At 43.9% G+C, this 23,391-nt stretch overlaps 1 protein-coding gene across 1 annotated transcript; it reads right to left on the reverse strand.

Annotated features, from left to right (window-relative positions):
• Window positions 1–500: 500 nt before the first annotated feature.
• On the reverse strand, window positions 501–22,866 carry ALDH8A1 (aldehyde dehydrogenase 8 family member A1). The gene is made up of 7 exons (XM_055324707.1): window positions 22,643–22,866; window positions 18,854–19,001; window positions 17,294–17,449; window positions 15,371–15,520; window positions 10,950–11,206; window positions 7,185–7,346; window positions 501–1,587 (listed from the first exon to the last, which is right to left on the reverse strand). Exons 1-7 carry the CDS (start codon window positions 22,778–22,780, stop codon window positions 1,135–1,137), a joined length of 1,464 nt encoding a protein of 487 aa, XP_055180682.1. The 5' UTR covers window positions 22,781–22,866; the 3' UTR covers window positions 501–1,134.
• Between the last annotated feature and the right edge of the window lie 525 nt (window positions 22,867–23,391).

Raw genomic sequence — 23,391 nt, forward strand, 5'->3', positions numbered from 1 at the left:
TGTACCAGGTGCTGTACTGTGAATGGGGACTTCAGGGGCGAGTAGCACCTGCCTGGGCCTTCAGGCAGTTCCTGTCCAGCTGGGCAGTCAGATATGCAAACAGAGGGTTTCAGTTGGTGTAGGAAGTGTTGTGCCTGAGGAGTTCCTGGGTCTCACGACTGCATGGGGCGGGGGAGAGGGGGAGAGGGAGGGAGACATAGAGAGCAGACCCAACACAATGTGTTCCATGAACCATGTGTGTGGCTGCTTCTGGAGCAAAACCCAAGGCAAGTGTGAGGTGGTCAGAGATCATGGCTGTGGAGACTGAGAGCCAGCTCTGGGTTCAAATCCTTCCTCTGCCCCATACCATTCATGTGACCATGATCATTCTACTTTAATCTCTGTAAATCTCAGTTTTCTCCTCTCATCATTAGGGGATCCAGAAAAAGCCATTAGAAATACCTTGATTACTTTGTATAAAGTCCATACCCTAAGAGGATGAAGATAAAGAGGAATAAAGGATAATTCAAGAAGATATATGCTATATTCAGCCCCTAAACTTAACATTTATTCTTTTAGGATTTATAGGTTGTCTCATGAGATACAGACACGAAGAATTGGCATTGATTAGACTCCATAGTAGAAATGGATCAAACTATTTCCTCTTCTTGCTTCAATTTCCCTCCAAAAGTAGTCATTATTTTATTTTTCTTTGTTCTTGTTTAGATATATTTAGTGGGAGCTACCATATATGTCTGCTCTGACAAATTCCATGTTATGTTTATCATCATTTACATATATATGTATATGTGCATATGTATATATACTTAAACATGAAAAAAATTATCTGTAAATTTCCAAGAATTCAGTCAAAACGATGAAAACAAAAAGTGAAGACACAACAGACAAGGAGCCTGACAATTACTTGGCTTCCTTTCTGTGCCTCCCTGTTCCAGAAGTCTTCTCTTCTTTGATCCACAGTGAACATAGCCTCTCTTTGACAGCAAATTAAAGTACTAATTACTGAGGAGAAGGTAGAGAAAACCTGCTGTGCCAAGTTGTGGCTGGAATTCATGCTGGTATATCTGCTCACTGCACTGGATGACTGAGTCTTCAGCCAAGCATTGACCATAACAGCTTCTCTACTGGCCAAGATCAGTGTTTAATGGTGATGGTTTTGACTTCAGTGAAAAATTCATAAGAGTCCTTGCCTCCTTCTCTACCTACCCCAGAGCTCTTCATCCCCCCAAAAGGGAGGTTCAGCTCTCTGATGAGCCAGCAGTTGGTCCAGACCAAGCCTGACTGCAACTTCTTAGCTACCCTGTGAACACGCCCCACGTTGCATGACCACACTGTCGCTGCCAGCCCATATTTAACGCTGTTGGCTCTTTGAATCACTTCCTCTTCACTATCAAAGGGGACAACACATGTCACTGGACCAAATATCTCTTCCTTCATGCAGCAAGATTCATCCTTAATGTGTGTTATCACTGTGGGAAGCATAAAGTATCCTCCTTGATTCTTGGCGGGGAGACTCAATGTATCCACCCCCTCACCACACAGAATTCGGGCCCCTTCCGAACGGGCTTTCTTGATGTAACTTCTGACCTGGGTGGGGGAAAAACCCTGATTAGCAACATTTAACCATTTGAATTGACACAAAGCAGCAGAAAATACAGTATTTTTGAATCATCTAGGAAAGGTCATTGCTGAGAAATATAAAGTTGATTATCTTATTGCTCAGCTGCTAACCCTGAGGACTGACCATCATTTGGGCATTCAGCCTTCAAACGTAAGAAGAGGGGACTAATTTATTTACTGTCTAAGTCCCAGACATGTACATAAATGCTTTTCATACATTCTCATTTAAGTCTCTCAAAACTCTATTACTTATGTGTTATTATCTCTTATTTACTGATGATAAAATTGAGCCTCAGAAAGGATAGATGGTTCATACAACTAATAAACAGGAAAGCTAGAATTCACACTCAGGTTTATTCAGTCATTAAATACACAAAAGAACAGTTACTCACTTGGGGTAAGAGGGAGCTTTGTCCATTGCAGAATATGGGAAGTTGAATGATGTATAGATTTTATGAAAAACCAAGATGCTCTTCAAAAGTTAGGCTTCCAGAACAAATAATCTCTAACTTCTGGTCTCATTTTTGATTATATTCTGAAAATACATCTAGGTAATATAGTATAGCTGACTATAATGGGAAATAAACTATGTAATAAGTAAACCCGGTGACTTGAAGACAATGGCAGATATTAATTAACAATGGTTGTAGGCAGCCCGGGTGGCTCAGCGGTTTAGCGCCACCTTTGGCCCAGGGCGTGATCCTGGAGACCTGGGATCAAGTCCCACATGGGGCTCCCTGCATGGAGCCTGCTTCTCTCTCTGCCTGTGTCTCTGCCTCTCTCTCTCCGTGTGTCTCTCATAAATAAATAAAATCTTTAAAAAAAAATGAAACATTCAGCTATGTTTATCTTTAAAAAAACACAATGGTTGTAGAAATGACTAATTATAAAATAATATGTAATGTTTACATACCGAAATTTCATTGCAGTCACAATGATACATTATCCTATCCCCGAGGGGTATTATAAACATGGGAAAAGTAGAAAAGTAATCCCCCAAATTAAAAGTATAGGACAACAGTTAAGCAGTACACCAAAGGCAGGGTAAACTTTTGAAGTCATACTTTGGATTCCTACTTATCACATATTTATCTGAGCATCCTGCTCCAGTGTTAGATTATTACTCTATTGTACAACTATATTCAGTGTAGAGCTATGTGTTTGCCATGTAAAAATTAAAAAGTAATGTTGTTTTATTATTAATTTTGCTCTAGTTTATAGAAGTTAATAAGCCATGAAGTCAAAGACTTTTAAAAAATAGAATACTTGGAACAGCTCTGTATTCCTCTCTGCTACCCATTTCCCCCCAACACACGCAATGACCTCAAACGTCTCCCAGAAAAGCCGTAGTTTAGTTTGTGGGTAGAGATGAAATTAGGTCTGGACTTCTCTTTCCCCAATTCTCTTGATCCTCTTGAAACAACCCACTCATATTAATTAAAAGAGAGATGCCAAAGGCAGCATAATGCGTAAACAGGGGAAGTCGAGGCAAAGACTCCAGGGGCACCTGCTGCACAGAGGACCAGAACTTATTTCCATGATTCAAACATGGAGCAGCTTTAGATCATCTCATCTACATAGAATTTCATAATCCTCTCTTAGAGGCTCTTGGATAATAAAATATGGAGGAAAGTATTAGTTTTCAAATTGTGAACTTTTCAAAATTTTTCATATATAAGATGATTCACACTAAAATTTATTTCCTGGAGAAAGTATCACTGGATGATAGAATGATATCTACACTAGTGGCTCAAGAACTGAGATTTTCAGGAAAATCTAAACAAAGAAAATGTTGTGACTGGTAATATGCCATAAAATGTCATAAATTATTATTATAAAACTTTTTTTTTGAGAGCATAAAGGAGTTAGCACTTGGTAGCTTTGCACATAAAATCAGAGGATGGAGTTCAGATGGATGGGCTGGGGAGTGCAAGTGTTCAAATCCCAGGGCCTCTTCTTTCCTGTTGAAGATTTTTAAATGCTCAGTTTCCCCTCTGAAAAATGGTATTAACGTCCCCACCTATTCATAAGATTAGATAAAATTTATGTAAAATATTTAGCATAATGCCTGGAATGCAGTAAGTCTTCTGAATGCCTGTCACTACTGGTGCTATTGGTGAAGGAGGTAATGGTATAATAAACCATAGATCTGATGCTTCCCAGCTAGGAGACTGCTCCTACCCTACACATCAAGGTTTTTTTTAAACTGACAAAAGAAGACAGCAAACTGCAAAAGTGAACCTTTGTTAGGCCTGAGGCCTGGCCCTATTGGGGAATGCACCTGTGAATTTCCCCATTGCTTCCGCCAGCCTCACTGTCCACACTCAAGATTTCCATCTCCAATTACCTGTGTCTTTGGGCAGGCTGGCATATAGCCAGATTCTCCAGACAGCAAGTGGAAAAAAAATGTGAGAGGGTAAAAATAAAAACAAGAATAAAACCAAAAAACAACCCTGTGAAACAGGGAGAGAGCCTTTTCTTCACTCCTTGAGGACAGTCGCCTACATCACTGGGAGGCAGACAAGTCACACATCCACTTAGGAGCATGCTGCATGTCCATGAGTTTCTGAGCGCTTTGCCATTACAGAACAGCTTCTACATATTCCAATTGGATTCTTCTGTTACTGCATCACTATCTATTGTGACAACCACACAGAAGTAAGATGGACACAGAGTAAGTAAGAAGTAGGATGGACTCTACAGGGCTAATTTGATTCAGAGAAGACATAGACAAATGGCAGAAGAGAAGTGGAATACAAAGATGGCAGCCAGACCCCCCTTGGTTCGCACCCCCAAAACTTTCTGTTTTAGGCAAGGAAAGATGACCACCAGTGGACCCTGTCCACTCCTTTGATCCCAGAGGGTTTGGCATACCAAACTGAAAAGAATTCCACTGAAAAGGCCACATTTGCACTTCCCTTGCTGCTTCCATTAGCTCTCTCTCAAGGGCAGAGACACCCCAGGCCTTCTCACAAGCATTGATCTGAAAGGCCCCCATTGTGGGTCCACCTGATGGGAGATGTTGCTGGGGGGAGCCGTGACTCCTTACATCTAGGCACACATGCTCAGGATGGAGCAATGAGGATGGCAGATGTTGAGGAACCCTTTGAACCTCAGCAGGATTACCCTGTGGCTTCACACAAGAGAGGAAACGGAAGTCTGCCTGAGAGGTACTCTATTCTATTCTAGGTAGGAGGGGTCCATATGTAGAACCAAAAACAAGAGAGCTCCATACATCACAGCAGATGTATCTGTGGTGAAGAAATGGGAATACCATTGTTAGTGCTCTTCCCTAGAAAACTAAAAATAAAATAAATTGGCCAATGATAGAAAACTATTTCTAAATGTTTAACTGTGTGTACAAAATCTTTCTTCTTAAAAGCAGTAGAGCCATGGAGCTTTCTGAGATGAGTGCAGAGTAATTAATTGTAATTTATTTTAATAAGGAAGTGGCTGAAAAGATTATTTTCTATAAGGATCAAGTAGAAAGTCACGAGAAGTTGATTGAAAAGTCTACAGTTTGGTTCATAGTAATGTGCTAATGTGGGTTTCTTACTGTGGACAATTGTATTGTGGACATGGAAGATGTTAACAAAAGGGAAAGCTGCATGAGTGGATATAGAAACTCTCTGCCTTTTCTTTGAGATTTTTCTATTCATCTTAAGTTATTCCAAAATAGAAATTTTATTTCTTTTCTTAGTTATTTGACTGAGATAGAAAACATATGATGGTAAAAATATATGGGAGTTTTAAAAACTTCTGTTTGGAAGATAAATATGGGCTTATGTTTGAATGTGGTCAGAAAAAAACTAGTAACTGTAAGCTTCATCCATTTCAGAATTATTCACGGCACCTAAGTATACTACACTGAAATGATATAGTAAGAAAACAAAGTCCAACCAATGTGTTAAATAAATGCTTGTCCTTCCAGCAAAATGTAGTTTCATAGAAGATGGCAGTTCTGGACTAAGATATGTGAGGGGGAGGTTGACACCAGGCCTAAAACTTCATCAATGATTCAACTCTTAAAAAAAAAAAGAAAGAAATATCATTTGTGTTTTAGATCTATTAGGATTCTTGGCTTTTGTCCACAGCTTCTGTGGCTACAATGCTAGAAATGTGAGAATCCCTCCCGATGTCCTACAGGACTGTTTCACACCCTCCCCTCCCTTCTGAACCCTCAGCATCTTCTCCCCTCCTCACCCTGCTTCCTAGTTCACTGAGAAAACAGAAGGAATAAGAAGAAACCATCAAGCTACTACTCCCACCGCTAAGAGCATCTATGTTCCACAATGTTGTAAAGGTCAAAGTTAAAATGTGCTAATCTGCTAAATGTGTGCAGTATCAATGATGTCTAGAGACTTTAGTCAAGGCTCTGTCCCTCACTGGCTGACTGGCAGGAGCATATTTTCCTTGGTGGTCTCAGTTACCACAGCTGAAGACAAGGTCCTCCAGCTCCAAAATCCTATGACTTATTTTGAGAGTCACATCAGGTGATATATTAAAATGACCTTAAAGACCTAATTTCCATAAATCACCCAGAGACCATCAACAACTTCTCCCATGTAGACTATCACTAGCCCCACCCACCTAAGGACCACATAATATAGATTATGCATCCTGGCATGTCCAGAATTCTAACTTCTGTAAGCCACGGGCAGAACCCTTTCCACTGGGAACCTTTATCTATGGAAATTCCTGCCACCTTGAGTTCACATCATTCTTATTAGCTGATCCTTATGTTTTGAAATTTATCTTCCTCACTCTCAATGGCATCTCCATGCTGACTTCTCAAATTCATTCATTCCATGTAGATGCTGTTTTAACCTGAACTACATTTGTGTATTCATATCGAACATTTGTAGACTCTGTATCCAGAGACCTATAGGTCAGAATTTTTTTAAGAATAGGGTCGTAATTCTTACAACCCAGAAACTGCACTACTGGGTATTTACCCCAAAGATACAGATGGCAGTGAAACGCCAGGACACCTGCACCCCAATGTTCATATCAGCAATATCCACAATAGCCAAACTGTGGAAGGAGCCTCGATGTCCTTCAACAGATGAATGGATAAAAAAGATGTGGTCTATATATACAATGGAATATTACTCAGTCATCAGAAAGGATGAATACCCACCATTTGCTTCAAGGTGGATGGAACTGAAGGGTATTATGCTGAGTGACGTAAGTCAATTGGAGAAGGACAAACATCATATGGTTTTGCTCATACGGGGAATATAAAAAATAGTGAAAGGGATTATAAGGAAAGAAGGGGAACTGAGTGGGAAAAATTAGAGAGGGAGACAACCATGAGAGACTCCTAACTCTGGGAAAGGAAAACAGGTTGCAGAAGGGGGGATGGGTGGGGGGATGGGGTGACTGGGTGATGGGCACTGAGAAGGGCACTTGATGCGATGAGCACTGGGTGTCATACTATATGTTGGCCAATCAAACTTCAATTAAAAAAAATAGGGTCATAATTAACAACATTTCAAAGCACAGAGTATGCTATGTTCTGCACTGAGCCTCTCCCCAGACTTCTATTGCAGAGATTTACTTACTTTCTCCAAATGAGCTTTACTTATCAGAGCTCCCATGCTGGCCAGTGGATCGGAGGGAATGCCAACTTTCCACCTTCTGGTAGCTTCTACAAACTTCTCCAAAAATTCCCTATAGATGCTCCTCTGAACAAAGATTCTGCTGGTACAGAGGCAGATTTCACCCTGCCAAACAAGAATGATACATGAGGACAATGACGAGACACAGTCCCTCATGGATAGGTCACTCTGCATTTCTGAGCACCTGCCAGTTACCAAGCTCCTGGCTAGGCAATGGGAGACACAGATAAACAAGACAAAGTCCCACCACAAGGAACACATAGTCCTGTGGGGAAGTCAGGCAATAGCATAAGTACATGAGCTCAATCGATAATATAATTTCAGGTCATGACCAAAGCAATAGAAGAAAAATGAAGCAGAGGATGAGAATAGATATCAATGGAAAAGTGCCACTTTTACTCCTTTTTAGTAAAAGGAGTCCTGGAAGGCTCTTGTGAAGAGGGGGTATTTGAATTGACACTCGATTGACGTGAAGGAGCTAGTTGGGCTAGACGTGGAGGAAGGCAGTTCTCAGCAGGCGGGGTAGAGGGGCTGCTTGCTGCAGGGGTGAGCCTGCAGTGGTGCAGTGTATGAGGCAAGGCAGGAGGCAAGCAGGGCTGAGGCCAGGAGTGGAGGCAGGAATGGTGGTAGGCAGTGTAGGAAATGAGGGCCGGGGGTGAGGAGCAAGGCAGTCCATGCCGAGTCCCAGAGGCTCACAAGGAGTTTGCATCTTGCTCCCAGTATCATGAAAAGACCACGGAAGGCTTCAAGCAGCTGGATGATAGGATGGGGTTTACATTGTTAAATGATCGCTCTGGCAGCTGTGTAGAGAGTAGAAAGGAGAGGAACAAGAGTGGGATCAGAGTAAAGAGAGTATTCCAGAAGTCCAGATAAGTGGAGGTAGCTTGGACCAGGGTGGGAACAACAGAGATGAACAACATGATAGGCATCTACTGACATCACCAGATTCGTAAAGGAACGTGTGACCCTAAGGTGCAAGAGAACTGGTATTGATGCTCTGTTAAAATTTGAGTTCCAGGATATATTTTAATAATTGAGCCAACAGGAGTGATTGATGGATTAGTGAGATATAAGGAAAAGGGAAGGTAAGAACAAGGGTGAGTCCCAAGTTTTTGATGGAGCCTCAGAGCAGGTGGCAGCCTTCTTCCCCAGAAAGGCAAGGCCAAGGCAGGGAGAGGAAAGGTATTGTACAGAAAGGAAAGGGAGAGAAATCAAGAGTTCTGCTTTGCACAGGTCAAGATTCAGATGCCTAATAGAGATATTGGATGTTCTGGGCAGAGGTGCTAACAGGTGCCTGAGTGAAAAATGATCTTCACTATCATTTGAATATAGCATGCCATCATTTACAAACCACAGTCTAGACATCTCAGAGCATTATGTATGTATGATAAGTATCTATCTGCATAAATAATATTTTTACCACATGAATATTTGATCTCCACAATAATCCTAAGGATAGAATATTTCTAATTATTTTGATAGTTGTGCAAAGGTGTATTGTCCAAATTAAATAGTCACTGTTCTGAAACAAAGAATTCTCTCTGCAACCAGGATCACCATTAGAATCATCAGCATATCTGGCTTGGGAAATCTGCAAACACAAGTGCCCTCTGCCATGTGGGGAGGGAGGGTGTGGTAAAGAGAGTTGAGGGGTTAACCAATCAGGGTTTTCCCGATTACTTAGTGCCAGGAAAACATAGGTAATACTAGGATCTCTAGTGGCATGACTTTAGAGGAAATGAGAAAAGGGAAATGTTGTTATTGAGTGCCTATTGTGTGCCAGGCACCATGAATTATTATGAGTTATCTTACAATATTATCTTATAACTCATAATAATTCTGTGGTGTATTACTTTTCCCAGTTTACAGTTAGAAAATGGAGCTTTGAATAAACATAAGCCCGAGGCCACCAGGCGTGAGAAGTTTCAACTTCAGTCTGAGTGATGTTGAAGTCCACATTCATTTCCTCTGTGTCGCTCAGCGTGTCTAAGTCTGTGTGTGCCCTGAGCCAAAGGAGACCACGCACGATAGAGATGTTTCAAAAGAGCCCGTTATATTCAACTGAGGAAGAAGAACTCACCATGTGGGACTCATCTCTGCATTAAGGAAAAAGAAAACAGCCCCTCTGTTTTGCCTAAAATCTGTGATCTTGAATTAGGCAGTAGGGCTCCACTGACATTTAAAATACCCCTCAAGAGGAAGGCTCTCAGCAATGTCGTGTTCTTGCACAATTCTGGCAGCCAAGAAGCTACAATCCATTTTGGCAATCAGAGTGCGTTTACTTTCATGCAGTTTTCATGTAATGCCCTCTCAGCTGTTTCTCAGTCCACAGCTTGTCCCTCCCCTTGTTATCACTAAGTCACCAAAATGCTTGGTTTAATTGTTTGTTTTGATACTTGTTTATTTTATTTTTTAAAGATTTTATTTATTTATTTGAGAGAGAGTACAAGCAGGGGAGGGGAGATGGGCAGAGGGAGAGGGAGAAGCAGGCTCCTCACTGAGCGGAGATCCCGAGGGACTCTGGGATCATGACCTGAGCCAAAGGCAGATGCTTAACTGACTGAGACACCTAGGAACCACAGATACTTGTTTATTTTAATGATTAAAATAGCTGTATCATAGAATTGCAAGTCTATTTTCTAAAATACAGAATGTAAGTCTATTGATCCAGAAGTATATAGAGGTATATAGAGAGATACAGAATGAAGCCACTTTCTCTAAGAATTACTGTGAGAGAAATAATTACAATTATAACGATCACGAAAATAACCACTGTCAAGAACGGTGTTCATTCTACACTCACAAAATTGCTACTGGAAGGCATCATTATCGCTTCCATGATTTTATAGGTAAAGAAATGAAAGTTCAAAAGGTTACAACAACTTAAGCAAGTTAAATAAAAATATCTCATTTCACTTATCTTTCTTTCTATAGCAATTCTAGCTCTTTAGTTAATTCTTTGTTCACTGCTAAAATTTTTAAAGAGCAGATCCTTTGGAGAAAATCATTCAGTGTTTGTGCACTCCTGCTCTACCCTAGGCCTAGTCCTGGTGTTGAAGGTCAAATGTGGCCCCAAAGCAGACACAGAGGGCCTCTTTGTGATGCTTACAGTCTGGTCTATCTGGGTCAGCATTCCTAAGCCTTTGGATGCCATGGCCTCCAAGAATCTGCTGAGTACTGTGGCCTCCAAAAAAATATCTACTACACAGTTTGAGGAGATGCAAAGTTGCCCATGACTCCAACATAAGAAACATGCCCTAGACTGGTTCAGGCATTTATTTCTAAGTGTGTGCTGCATTTGGGATGCTCCTGGGGGAACACAAGATTTATTGGAGATAAAACATTTAGACAGCAAGAAGAGAATGGGGGTAACTCTATGTGTAAAGGGATGAAAAAGCTTGGAGAAGCAAAAATTCAATCATTTTGCCCATGGCTGGTACCTGATAAAAGCTGTGTAACTCAAGAAGAGGAGCTTGCTGAACAGGAGCTGTGATTCTACAAGACCACAGATTGGCACTGAGATAAAACAGATAGTCAACAGAATAACACAACTTAATAATCTCCTTTCACTGAAATAGCACCTACTATTGACTACTAGTTGACCTACTAACTCCTGGCTTTGCACTGTGATGAAACAGATCCAGTCTGACAGGGTCACAGAGTTTAAAAATAAACTAAAAACAAAACAAGCAAACCCAAAGGACACACCTGGTTGGCAAAGCTGGACTTGACAGTCGTCGGAATACACTCCTCCAGGTTGGCGTCATCAAAGATGATGGCAGGGTTCTTGCCCCCCAGCTCCAGGGAGAGCTTCTTGCAGTGAGGAGCACTCAGATGTATGATCCGCTCAGCTGTGGGCTGACTCCCCGTGAAGGAAATGAGGGGTACCTCTGGATGGGCCACCAGGGCCTCGCCTACCCTGGGCCCCGTTCCAAACACAATATTCACCACACCTGGTGGAACACCTGGCCAGGAAACAGAACAGTATCCAGGTCTGTATCTGGTTAAGATACAGAAACAGTAACAGAAATTATAATAGTAATTCTCCGTGTGTTGAGAACTTCCGGTTACACACAGGTTCTCCTTGAAAATCCAGTAGCTTGCATGGGCGGGAGTAGACTTCTATGGCTGTCTCTAGTTGAATAGCAGAGCAAAGACTATAGCGCCACCTCCACCTACAATGCACCCTAGGTGGGATTTCTCCAGGTGCTTTGTCTTAGAAAAATTAAGAGGAGAATATTCTAATTAATCCATTCCATAATATTGACTAGGCATCAGGGGCTGAGGACACAGAGATATCCTCAGGCAAGTCAAGCCCCATAGGGTAGGAGGGCCCTGCCCTAAGTTGGTGTTCAGGAGTCACAATTCAGTGTGAAAAGGTTAAGTGGAGGGAAGAAGAGATTGACTGTCTTTCTTGGCCCAGGGAAGTGAGGGACGGCTTCCCCAGGAAGGTGAGCTTCAGTTAAGGGTCTTCTGTCCCATGATATGGATGTATCATTACACTCTAGGACTACCTTAAAGTATTAAGAACACCCAAAAACAGATGCTCCAGATTTTCTAGCACAAGACCCTACTGCCCTACATTTGTATTTTTTATTTTAATGTGTTTATGGCTGTACCTATTTATTGCCTAGCCATCACCGGGAGGTGCACCATCGCAGGGCAGAAATGTCCTGTCTGTGTTTTGCTCCTCACAGCCTTCCCTGTGCCATGGCCTAGTTTGCCAGACAGATTAATACCCATAAGAGCTTACATTCACTGTGGGACCATCTTTGCAGGAAGTGATTTAGATCTCCCAGCAACTGGATGAGGCAGGTCAGATTGATATCCTCATCTCAACCAAACCAAGGCAAAGTAAGGTTAAGTAGCAACCCCTAGGAAGCAAAACTGGGTGTAGATGGTTAACAAATACTTAGGTGAATGAATGAATGAATGAATGAATGAATGAATGAATGAGTGCTTCATGTACATTATCCAATTCAGAAATGGTCCTTGACTCTGGAAAGCTTTATAAGTACAGAAAGAAAATCTATGTGCAAATATGTTGTGTCCGGGAAGCTCTTAGGGTTTGTCTGGAGGTAGCTCAGTTTATTCTCCATGTTTCTTCAGCCTGGAAGTACAGAAGATGCAGAAAAGCTCCAATGTGGAAGGCTTCTGAACTGCTTCCCCGCCCCTCATATCTTTCCCTGTCCAGGTTAGACAGTCTCTCCTTAATAGAAACACACTCCGCTGGATTAAAACCATCTCTTCCAGAATATGCTTTTAAAATATAAATAAGAAGTTCTCCTTGAAGATCCATTACCACCCAGAACACCCTCCCACAGAACCAGAGCCTTAGCCTGATCACTTGAGGGGACAAACGAGATCCCATTCAGGTTAGCCTCAGAGACAGGTATGAAGAATCAATGGCTCCTGGTGGCAGAGCTTCACCTCTAGTGGCCCCACCTTTACACACAGGTGCACACTTACTGAATACACCCAACCCCAGCGTGGGCCGATCCTGGACCACGGGGTCACTGCCATGGAAGACACCCCCGGGGCCAGGCACCATGTGAGAGCAGCTGAGCCCTGTGTTGGGGCAAAGAGGAGGCTCAGGAGGGGGCCCCTCACAGCAGTTATGGGAGAGAAACAAGGACCAGTTTCTCAGCATTTGCAGGCTGGGGTCTTGCAAGTGGGCCTGTAAATACTTGCCTGATATTTTCAGATTGGGATTTGGGGGCAAGAGAAGGTGGACTACTGGGCTTTATAAATCCTGAAGGCAAAAATGGGTCAAATCATTTCTAATGTATACAACAGCACTTTAAAGAAGAGTGAAGAAAACTTAGAAACACCACACACTTATCACGCAGGAAAATGAGTTCATTTCACCAACTGCCTTCTACGACTGCATCAGCGCTTCACATTTCCTTGAACTTTGGTGTTAATATGTGTAGAGCTACCTACTGGCCATTATTTTCAGGACCACTTTGCAATTTGATCAAGACAGGAATGAAATTTTTCTAGAGATATCTGCCCCCTATTCTTAAGATGTACCGGTTATCAAAGAAAAAGAAGGCACTATATTGGCAAAGGGTAATTCATTACAACTCAGACTAGGTGGCCAATGGACAAAAAGGGCCATAACATTCCTCCAGCGCTAGGATGTGCCAGGGTGGCAACAAGCTTCAATGGGGCAGAACAAAAATAGGAGAGGCCAGAAATCTACTTTCAGTGGACACTCCAGGAAGGAGGGCAGACATTTGTTGCCCCTCAAGAAGAAATGAATATTCTAGAACGTTACAGACGTACTCACTATATACTTTTTTTAAATGATTCTACTTCACAGGAAGTCTGGATGCTCAGGACTCAAAGACTGGCCCTTTAAATACCCAGAATGCACCAACAAATCATTTTAGCTTTCTTTTTCTTACAATATTAAAAGAGTCTCTTACAGATTCTCATTCAAATGGAGAAACTGAGGGCTCGAGCCATCCACTCTCCATGTCGGCCAGAGGAAGAAAGTTTAGCAAAGCCAAGCAGAGGCAGGGAAGGAGAGAAGAACCGTCTTGACATAACAAGCTTATTCATTCACAAGAAATAAGATTAATGCTGTGCAAATACATGGAAACATAAAACTCTCACACAGATCAGGTTCTAGGTGTATGGAAGGGAAGAGTGCTTAGGGATGAGAAATCATCATAGGTCAAGAAGTGGTTGACTTCAAGAGAGAGTGGTTCTGGGAACACAGCTCTGTGGCACCACCCTACCTGTATGTGTGCCCTCCCCCAACGTGGATCACAGCTGAGCATCGGCCCCACTTATATCCACTCAAGGGAACCAACAGTCAACAGATAGGGAAGAAAGGCCCTGGAACTCTGTAGACATAAGGCACTTAATTTTGCAAAGAATGGCATTAGAACACTGGCCCTCGTTTAAGGAAGGAATGACATGTGGAGCATGGGAAAGGTAGGCACATTTCTACCATACACCCAACCCCCCAGAAGCCTACGGCATGCATAAATGTCATCCCAAAGACTGAAGCTGGGAGGCCTCATTCCTCTCAATATAATACAAGGGAAATGGGCAGCTAGACTAGATCATCAGGCCACACAGTTCAACCTGCCATCTAAATCCTGGAGTAAAGAACTGGCCCAACTTTCTTGGAAACCAATACGTATATGTTTTTGCTTAGAGAGATAAGGTATCCAGGAGAGGGAAGTACCACCTACTTTATGGATATGGGTGAGCTCAGCATTACCTTCTCCATGGGCTTGAAGGAGGTATGCACAAGCAGAGGCTGATAAGCAGGAAGACACCCAACAGGCTGTCCCACCACCACCTGTCATCCCACCCCAGGGTGTGTACAAGACCTGAGCTGAGGGACCTACTAATAGCGAGGGGCTTTCTTGTCCCAAGCTAGGGTCTTCTGACACCCTCAGGTCCTGGTGCAGTGGCCAGCTGTGCAGAGTTATACCCCAGAACGTAACTAGGAACATACCTTGAATGTGACCATCATGCTGCTGACACAAAGAGAACAAAGAGCCAGATCATATCAGCTTCCACAGGGTGGCTCCAAATGAAGGGAAATCTAAGGAAGGTGTATTCAACCCTCTTGAAAATGGTGATATCCAGTGAGTATTGTACAACCAAACAAACCAGAGAAGTACCTAACAGTAGTCTTGTTTTCATCAAGATTATCATGTGGTTCAAATATAAAATTGAAATTGACCATTGGAAAAAAAAAAGAAAGAAATTGACCATTGAAGACAATCTCTGGAGCAGGCTAGTGTCTGATTTGATTGGGTTCTTTAAACCTGCTGTCATTTCAAACTGTGCTATGAACAAACAAACAAACAAACAAACGACTGTGCTATGGTCTTACTGCCTGCCAACCACCCGCTGGGGGAGCTGCTCCTGCAGTAGACATACAGGGGTGAAGACAGGAAAAACTGTGAGCTAATCCTGTACATGAAGGGGATTTCTTAGAAAAGAATCAGCGAGAGGAAAACCAAAGATGTCAATGGAATCAATTTTGCTCTATGCAGATTCTATTCAAAACAAGATTTCAGTGACACCGAGGTGGCTAAAGCCCACAACACTTGCAGCCCCAAAGCCAATCCTGTGCCTCTCCAGACCCACAGCTAATTTACCTGCTTTCTCCAGGAGCTTGCACATCATCCACGCAGTCACCGAAGTCAGCTCGCTGGGTTTGGCTATCACGGTATTGCCAGCGGCGATGGCTGGTGCCACCTTCCAGGTCAGCAAGTAGAGTGGCAGGTTCCAGGGGCTGATCAGACCAGCTACAAGGGCAGGACAGAAACACTGCCACCAGTGGCATGCCTCCCAAACCTGACTGGCCAAAACTGGGTTTATTAATGTGGAATTCCTTCACCCTGCATAAAACTTAGGCTTACTCTTCTAAAGCCCCAAACTTGGGCAGCCCAGGGGGCTCAGCAGTTTAGTGCCGCCTTCGACCTAGGGCATGGTCCTGGAGACCTGGGATCGAGTCCTGCGTCGGGTCCCTGCATGGGGCCTGCTTCTCTCTCTGCCTCTCTCTCTCTCTCTCTCTCTCTCTCTCTCTCTCTCTCTGTGTGTGTGTGTGTGTGTGTCTGTCATGAATAAATAAATAAGATCTTAAAAAATAATAATAAAGCCCCAAACTTTGCTTACTTGTAGCCAACTGCAGGGAAATAACTCCAAAACGTATTGCAAGCAACTGTGCCTTTTAACACTATAAATCAATAGTTTACTCTGAGTTCTGAAATTTCTAGGCTTTTACCTTCTTTTTAAACTTCTCTCTCCTTCATCATCAAACTGTCTAGCTACTATTTCTTGTAAGTTCTTTTAAAAATCACTGTTTCTAATCCATTGTGGATTAAAACATAAAATCTCAAGTTTTTTAGAATTATTGGTAAAATAAGAGCAAATGGGTTCTGAGTCTGCCCTGTGGGGACCGTCCTGTTAGTAAAGCCAGTGAATTTTGATGTATGGACTACAAAATCCATTTTGGTTAGCCAGAGGATTTTTTTTTTTTAAAGATTGTATGTATTTATTTGAGAGAGAGACAGAGAGAATATGAGTAGGGGACAGAGAAAGAGGGAGAAACAGACTCCCTGCTGAGCAAGCAGCCCAGTGCAGGGCTCAGTCCCTGGACCCTGAGATCATGACCTGAGTGAAAGGCAGACACCTAACTGACTGAGCCACCCAGGTGTCCCTAGCCAGAGGGACTTTTTAATAAAGAATTCTCTCTAGGTTCTCACTTGTATCATGACCAGATAGGGTCGCTAAATAAGTAACAGAAACAGCATCTGGAGCTTGTCTCCATGCAATATTCCGAAACCATCCAGGTTTCCAACCATAACACACACACACACACACACACACACACAAAATCTACCTTATGAATAGGTAACTGGATTCATCTTATTATATACTCTTCCCTTAAACCTATGCTGTGAAAGTAAACATTTATTTTATATGATTGCATTTCTCACTAGAAAATCTTTTCTTTAGAGGATAAGAGGATATTTTTCAGCATTGCATATGACCATAGTTCTCAGAAGGAGGTCTGAGCTTTTCCTAATTCCTTCAAAATATTGTTTCCAAAGGATTCAAACGACCAAAGTGGTAATATGACCCGTTTTCTTTCCTTTTCATTTATTCTCTTCTATCCTGTCCTAAAACGTAACCAAGGAACATGGGTGTTTGGTGGTTGGAGGAACAGTGACATCTCGTGGTGTCTGGGTCATTGCTCCCGCCTCCAGAAGAAGCGGCAGGGAGCGAGTTCAGTCAAGACCAATCGACTGCTCTATTCAATCCACATCAAGATACATCAAGAATCTGACATCAGACTGTTCTCCCGGGCTTTCAGATAAGACTCCCGAAGAATACGAAGGAAGGTCAAGAAGCCGGCCCTGCGCATCCCCCAAAGCCGAGCTCAACTACCAGCCGCCGAGGTCCGCGGCGAGTTCACTTTCAGCCCGGGGGGGGGGGGGGGGGGGGGGGGCGTCCGCCGTCGGGCTCGGCGGGGCGGGCGCAGCGCCCCCGCGCGGCGGCCCGGGCCCGGCACCCACCGATGCCCACGGGCGCCCGCACGGTGTAGTGCACACAGCCCGCGGGGTCCGCCTGCGTGCACGCCGACGTGTGGTGCAGGACCGACGACGCGAAGAACCGGAAGTTCTGCACCGCCCGGGGGATGTCCACGCCTCTCGCCAGCGCGACGGTTTTCCCTGCAACGAGCCGGGGCGGGAGCCTGGTGAGCGCGCCCGCAGCGGCCGCGGCGGCCGGCAGTCGGCGACCACGCGGGCGGGCGGCGGAGCGCGCGTTCGTGGAACTGGGCGACACGCGCGCAGACGGCTACAAGACGGGGTGGGGGCGTTCAGATCGGGTGAGGCCATCTCTGCTTCGTAGACTGGACGATTGGCGCCACCGTGAATCGGCCAGACGCCAGCCCCGCTGCTCACAGCCGCTCGTGCGACCCCGATCGCCGAGCTTCGCGCACGCTCGGAGGCGCTGCCGCGACCGGGGCTGGGACAGCGACACCGCGCGGCCAGACCCGCGGCGCGCGCCGAATGTGCCCCCGCGCAGCGTGGAGCCCCTGAGGGCACCCTCGCTCCCCGCGTGCCCCATCCGAGTCCTGGCTCCTGGAATGAGCACAAAGAGAAACATGGCTTTCTGGACTGTTCCTTCGCTGCCTTTGGTGACCTAGGGCCCTCCCTGAGGCCAGCAGCACCAGCAGGAAACACCTTCTTCCTAAGGGCTTGGACTCAGGCTGCTTCCCGACTTTAAGCTGATTTACGACATCCATGTGATCCTAAAAGATCTCCGGTTTTCCTAACAGACATTACTGCGAGGACTTGTGGACATTTACCCCCTCACCCAGGCCTTTGGGAAGGAGTTAAGAATTGGGAAGTTGTGGGCTCCTGGGCGGATAAGTTGGTTAAGTATCTGCTTTCAGCTCGGGTCACGATCCTGGGGTCCTGGGGTGGAGCCCTGCCTCGGGCTTCCTGCCTCTGCTGCCCCCCCCCCCCCCCCCGCCTGTGTTCTCTCTCTCTTTCTCCCTCCCTCCCTCCCTCCCTCCCTCCCTCCCTCCCTCCCTCCCTCCCTCTCTCTCTCATATATATATATTTAGAAGTGGTGTTGGGAGTGCAATACTGACAAATTGGATTCTTTCTAAATAACCCGACTCTAACTGTTCTTCAGTTACTTTCGCTTTGAAATGGTCTACCTAGAATTGGTGGGGAATTGCATGCTCATCTCCCTTCTTCCTCTCTCCCCATATCCACGCCCTTTGCCAAAAGCCTTTGCAGTGCCTTCCACCAAATGGACAAAGCGTATTTATTGCCTTGGCCCCGGGAACTTGGGCTCAGCCATGCCTGCTCAGGCCATCAGAATGGGACAGAAGTGAGCCAATTGCAAGCCTCCTGGGTGTTTTTTCTGTCCACCTCCACCTCTTCCACGAGGGGCACAGGTGTGGGCTAGCCTGATGGGCCCAGGAGGGCCACTGTGGAAGTGCCCTGAGTCCCCAGCCATTGTGGTTAAGAGGCACCAGGTCACCCGACAACTGGAATGAGGGTATGAATCGCCAGCATCCGAGTAATCATACTGCACTTTCCATAAAGCACAGCCCTCACCTTGGTCTCTGGACTCCGCCTGGGCCAGCTCCTCCAGGGACTGCTCCAACAGGTCGGCCAGCCGGTACAGCACCTTCGAGCGCTCCTGGGGGCTCCGGGCAGACCAGCCAGGAAAGGCTGCCCGGGCAGCCTCCACCGCCGCTTCAATCTTTGAGGTTGCAAAAAGGAGAGGGTCGCCTTTAGACTATTGCTCCTGAGGTTGGACGAATCCAGAATCCACAGGTCCACACACACCTAATTTTTTTCTGCCACATTTCAAATATTCAATGCTTCCTAGCGCTGAGTTACCTGCAAAGTGGTATTTCCGTGATGATGCGGCAATCAGAACGAGGCTACTTGAATTCTAATAGATGCATGTTTTCAATCATGTCAAAATATAGAATTTTTTTTGGAATATCATATGAAAGAGAAAACTTCATCTAGGTGCGTGGAATTTCTAAGTCTTTTATCCAGCTACAACCTATCTGACAAAATCTAAAATTTCATTTGAAATCATATCCTCAGATCGTCATTTCCACTTGCAATGACTAATCATAATAGTCATTAACCTTTATAAATAAAAGAGTATGCTAAACATACAAATTATTTCAAGTAACCTGTTTTAAAATTCTGTACCATGACTATGGCTATGCCTATTTTGCAGATGAGGAAATCAAGGCACAGAGAACTGAAGTAATTTGGCAGAGGTCACACAGCTAACAAGTGGCAGCGTCAGGATTCAGACCCAGATCTCTGTGGCTCCCAAGGCCAGAGCTGGCTTGCTGTGGCATAGCCATGGTCCCTGCGCCCTGCCTGGCTCAGTCCAGTGAAAGATGCCTCTGTGGGAAGAGAGGGCAACTGTGTTTGGACAGATTGGAAACCTGGTTTTAGAGCAAATCCAAAAGGAAACAATATATGGAAAGGTTCGAGCAAGGCCAATTCTTTCAAGGCAAGATAAGTCTCTGGCGAAGTCTAAGGAACATCTTTACGAGAGATGGCAAATCCATAGCCTGTGTCTCAACCCTTTTGCCTCTCACATGCAGAACAAGACTTTATAATCACTCACGGCTTTCTCCCACCCCTGGGCCCAGGTCCAGCCTCACAGCCCTTTTCCACAGGCTTCTGGACCCTGAGCAGCTTTCTCGAATCACGTGATCTGACAATTCAGCCGTCCTCTCCCACAAAATCTGATCGACACTCCTCCTTTGTTTTCTTTGTAAACAGAATCACTTCCAGCTGAGCTGAATAAAGGATAAAATGATTCTCATCTTAATTATTAACTTCTGGAAAAGTGGTATTTTTGGTTCCAAAGATGGGTGTCTCTACTGCAGACTTGCAGACAGGATGAAGGAATAACATGGGCTGTGGTGCTCTTCCACCAGGAACTGCAGCCTCCTCGAGGCCTGCTGGCAGCCAACAAGAGCAGGGCTCTTTCCTACCAGGGTCGGTGTAAAATCTAATCTTCCTGATGTTGTCCATGTAAAATCTGAGCTTTTTGCTATACAGAAAAATCAAGTCTAGTCATATTTTGGAAGTTGCCCTATGTCTGTGTAATACAGAATACATGTTAATGTAACATGAGCAAAAGCTAATACCTAGAAAGCATTTACTAAATACTAAACACAAAGGGCTTTACATATATCACTCTGTTTAAGCCTCAGAATAACACTATAAGGTAGGTATTATTGTTATCCACATTTTACAGGTAAGGAGACTGAGGTGGAAGGAAATTCAGCTCTAAAGTCAAGACCATAGGTACTAAGTGGTGCAGTTTGTCTTTGAAGCCAGGCAGTCTGACTCTGGCCTGTGCTTATGACTGCGAAGCTACGATATAAATGCCACCACGAACGTGTGTGTGTCCATGTGTGTGTGTGTGTGTGCGCGCACGCGGGGTGTGTGTGGTGTGTGTGGCCACTGATATAAGCATCCGAGATGAGAATGTTAGCTCACTGTCGTCTGTGGAATAAGGATGATGATGGAGTTTTATTTGCAGGTTGTTACGATTCATATTAGAGGTGATCTGTGTTAGAAGGCTTAGTAATGTGGAGCACAGGGAAAAACCTGTTAGCAGCACCAGCAGCACTTTTTTTGAGAGACTTTCTGAAGAATTGGGCACATCGTTTGTATGTGGATGATATTTTTCAAGCCAGAAAAAAGTGGGACTTAGGGGATCATCAGAGAGGATATTTGCAAGTTGAATTGCTGGGAAATCCAAAATATTTATTCCTCTGCTAGCAGATGCATCCATCATTCTATCTTCTGAAAAGCCATGAACCATTAGCCGTAGAAAATATTTCAGGTGCATTCATCATATTTGTCATTTTTAACTTCAGTTTGTAAAACACTCTGAGACCAGGAGGGCTATTAAACAGAAAGATGGATTTCCCACATCCCTCCCCGACATTCGAAACAAAACTGAGTTACAGTGTAACCAACAGATTAGCCAATGTTTGCTTTTACCCACAAGTCTAAAGGTTTTTTTTTTTTAATGCAAGACAGGCTTAAATTATTAACAAAAGAGAAATAATAGCTTAGTATATATGAAGGCTTATTTATATATGAATATTTGTATATGAAGGCTACAATTATCTTTTAAATAATCTTGCTCTGTGTGCCTTAAAAAATAATATGTGGGGGTGACTGGGTGACACATTTACACTGTCAGTGCAATCATTGATAACTAATCACATATATCACCAACATTTTATAAAATTCTCAGATAAAATTAATTCCACATCACTTAAACAATTTTAATGTTTGTGCCATTAAGCACTTTGATTAAGAAAAAGGATGGGATGGTGTTAAGTTTAAAAGCAAATATATATGGGAATTTGATTTTGTATTTCATCATTCAAATGATCACTTTTACTTTACTAGATATTTTAAAGACATAAGGAATTATTAGAGGATAATCTAAAATAAACCCCTGGGTTTTTCACTTTTGCTTGTTTTAGTGAAGTAACAAGTTGTTGTTGTTGTTGTTTTAAAGAAATCCATGAATATAGTGTCAACGTTAGGTAACACTTGATAACGAAAAGAAAGCAGAAACACTGACCAGTCTTAACAAATAATACTTTTTACTAGACCCCCTAATAAGGAATGTCTGAGAAATGCATGGTGTGTCAGGCTGCCTAAATTAAATCACTTGCTTCTGCTCACAGCCATCTGGGTTTTGCCCCAGGTGTAAATATCAAAGTTCATGTGTGGCCACTTTGCTTTCACATCAGCACCTATTTTGCTAACAACAACAAAAATACAAAGAGGATTTTCACTTTTATGAAAAAAGCCATTACCACTCTTACGTACTTCTTTCCCAAAAGCAAGGTGGCATAACAGGAACTTTCTGAAAATGGAGGATACTCTTCACTTTATGCAAACACTCCCCCTTTGGATAATGAGGGGAAACCTGCATCCTAAAAGTCCCATTACAAAGCAAACCTTCCTAGAACTCAGATCTTCCTTCTGCTAGTGTTTAACAATTCTACACCTTTTCCCAACTCCCTTGCTCCCAGACAAGTAAGAGACGCGTAATTCATCAACACATGAAATACATTTCAGTCTTCCCTAAGTGGATATACTCACCTCTCTCTCTCTCTCTCTCTCTCTCTCTCTCTCTCCTCCCCCCTCTATTTTGAAAAGATTTATTTCATTGTGAGAAAGAGAGGGAGTGGGGGAGAAAGAGGCTTTGAGCATATTCGGCACTGAGCACAGCCCGCTGCGGGGCTCGAGCCATGACCCCGAGATCACACAGGACCTGAGCCGAAACCAAGGGGTGCTCAGCCGACTGCACCACCCAGGCGCTCCACTCACCTCTTCTTTTCCACTGTTTGGCACTCGGCAGTACACTTCTCCCGTAGACGGATCATAAGAATCAATGTATGAGTTACAAGGTACAAACTTCCCATTAATGAAGTTCTCCAGTGTCATAAGTGCATTTGTTCCCGCCATGGCGGAGGCCACTCCTGTCTTTCTCCTTGGCAGTTCTTCTGTTAGGTTCCCCCTGAACCCTTCTCCACCCTGAGTTAGCCCAACCTCACCTCCAGCCCCAACGTCCTCATTTGCCAGTCAGTGAAAGTGGGAGGTGGCCTGACACTCAGGAGTGCTCCAGTCTCCAAACGGTGAGGGAAGAGGATTCTGGAACATTTCACAGACTTCCAGTACAGGATCAGAAAGGGATAGTACTATGGTAAATTAATTCAGCTTATGTGTCTGTGGCCCTTTGAAATGTCAGAAGGCATCTGAGTTATCTCCTTTTGTTAGGTTCACACTATAAACTGTGTATTGCTCAAACAGACCCTGAAGCAAGTCCTTGACATGGGTTTACTCATTTATTCCTACACAACAATCCTATATAAAGTAAATGTCATTAAATCCTCTGTATTGTAGGAGAAACTGAGCCTCCAAGAAGTTAATTTGTCCAAAGTTGCAGTTAGTAAGGGATGAACATTAATCCGTTTATCTCCAAATCACGTGTTTTCCTCAACACATCACTGCCCTGACCCCACAGAGGGGATGAAGACTTACTCCCTCTTTCCATCTGTTGCCTCTTTCTCCTTATC

Source organism: Nyctereutes procyonoides, unplaced genomic scaffold, assembly GCF_905146905.1.
Source record: "Nyctereutes procyonoides isolate TBG_1078 unplaced genomic scaffold, NYPRO_anot_genome, whole genome shotgun sequence".
Taxonomy (NCBI): Eukaryota; Metazoa; Chordata; class Mammalia; order Carnivora; family Canidae; genus Nyctereutes; species Nyctereutes procyonoides.

Coding starts and splice junctions, on each gene's coding strand:
- ALDH8A1 (XM_055324707.1), bottom strand. CDS start 22,780: ATGGCGGGAACAAATGCACTTATGACACTGGAGAACTTCATTAATGGG. Junction 19,002..22,642: donor CAAACAGTGGAAAAGAAGAG/GTGAGTGGAGCG, acceptor GCAACCTCAAAG/ATTGAAGCGGCGGTGGAGGC. Junction 17,450..18,853: donor GGCGGAGTCCAGAGACCAAG/GTGAGGGCTGTG, acceptor GGCTCGTTGCAG/GGAAAACCGTCGCGCTGGCG.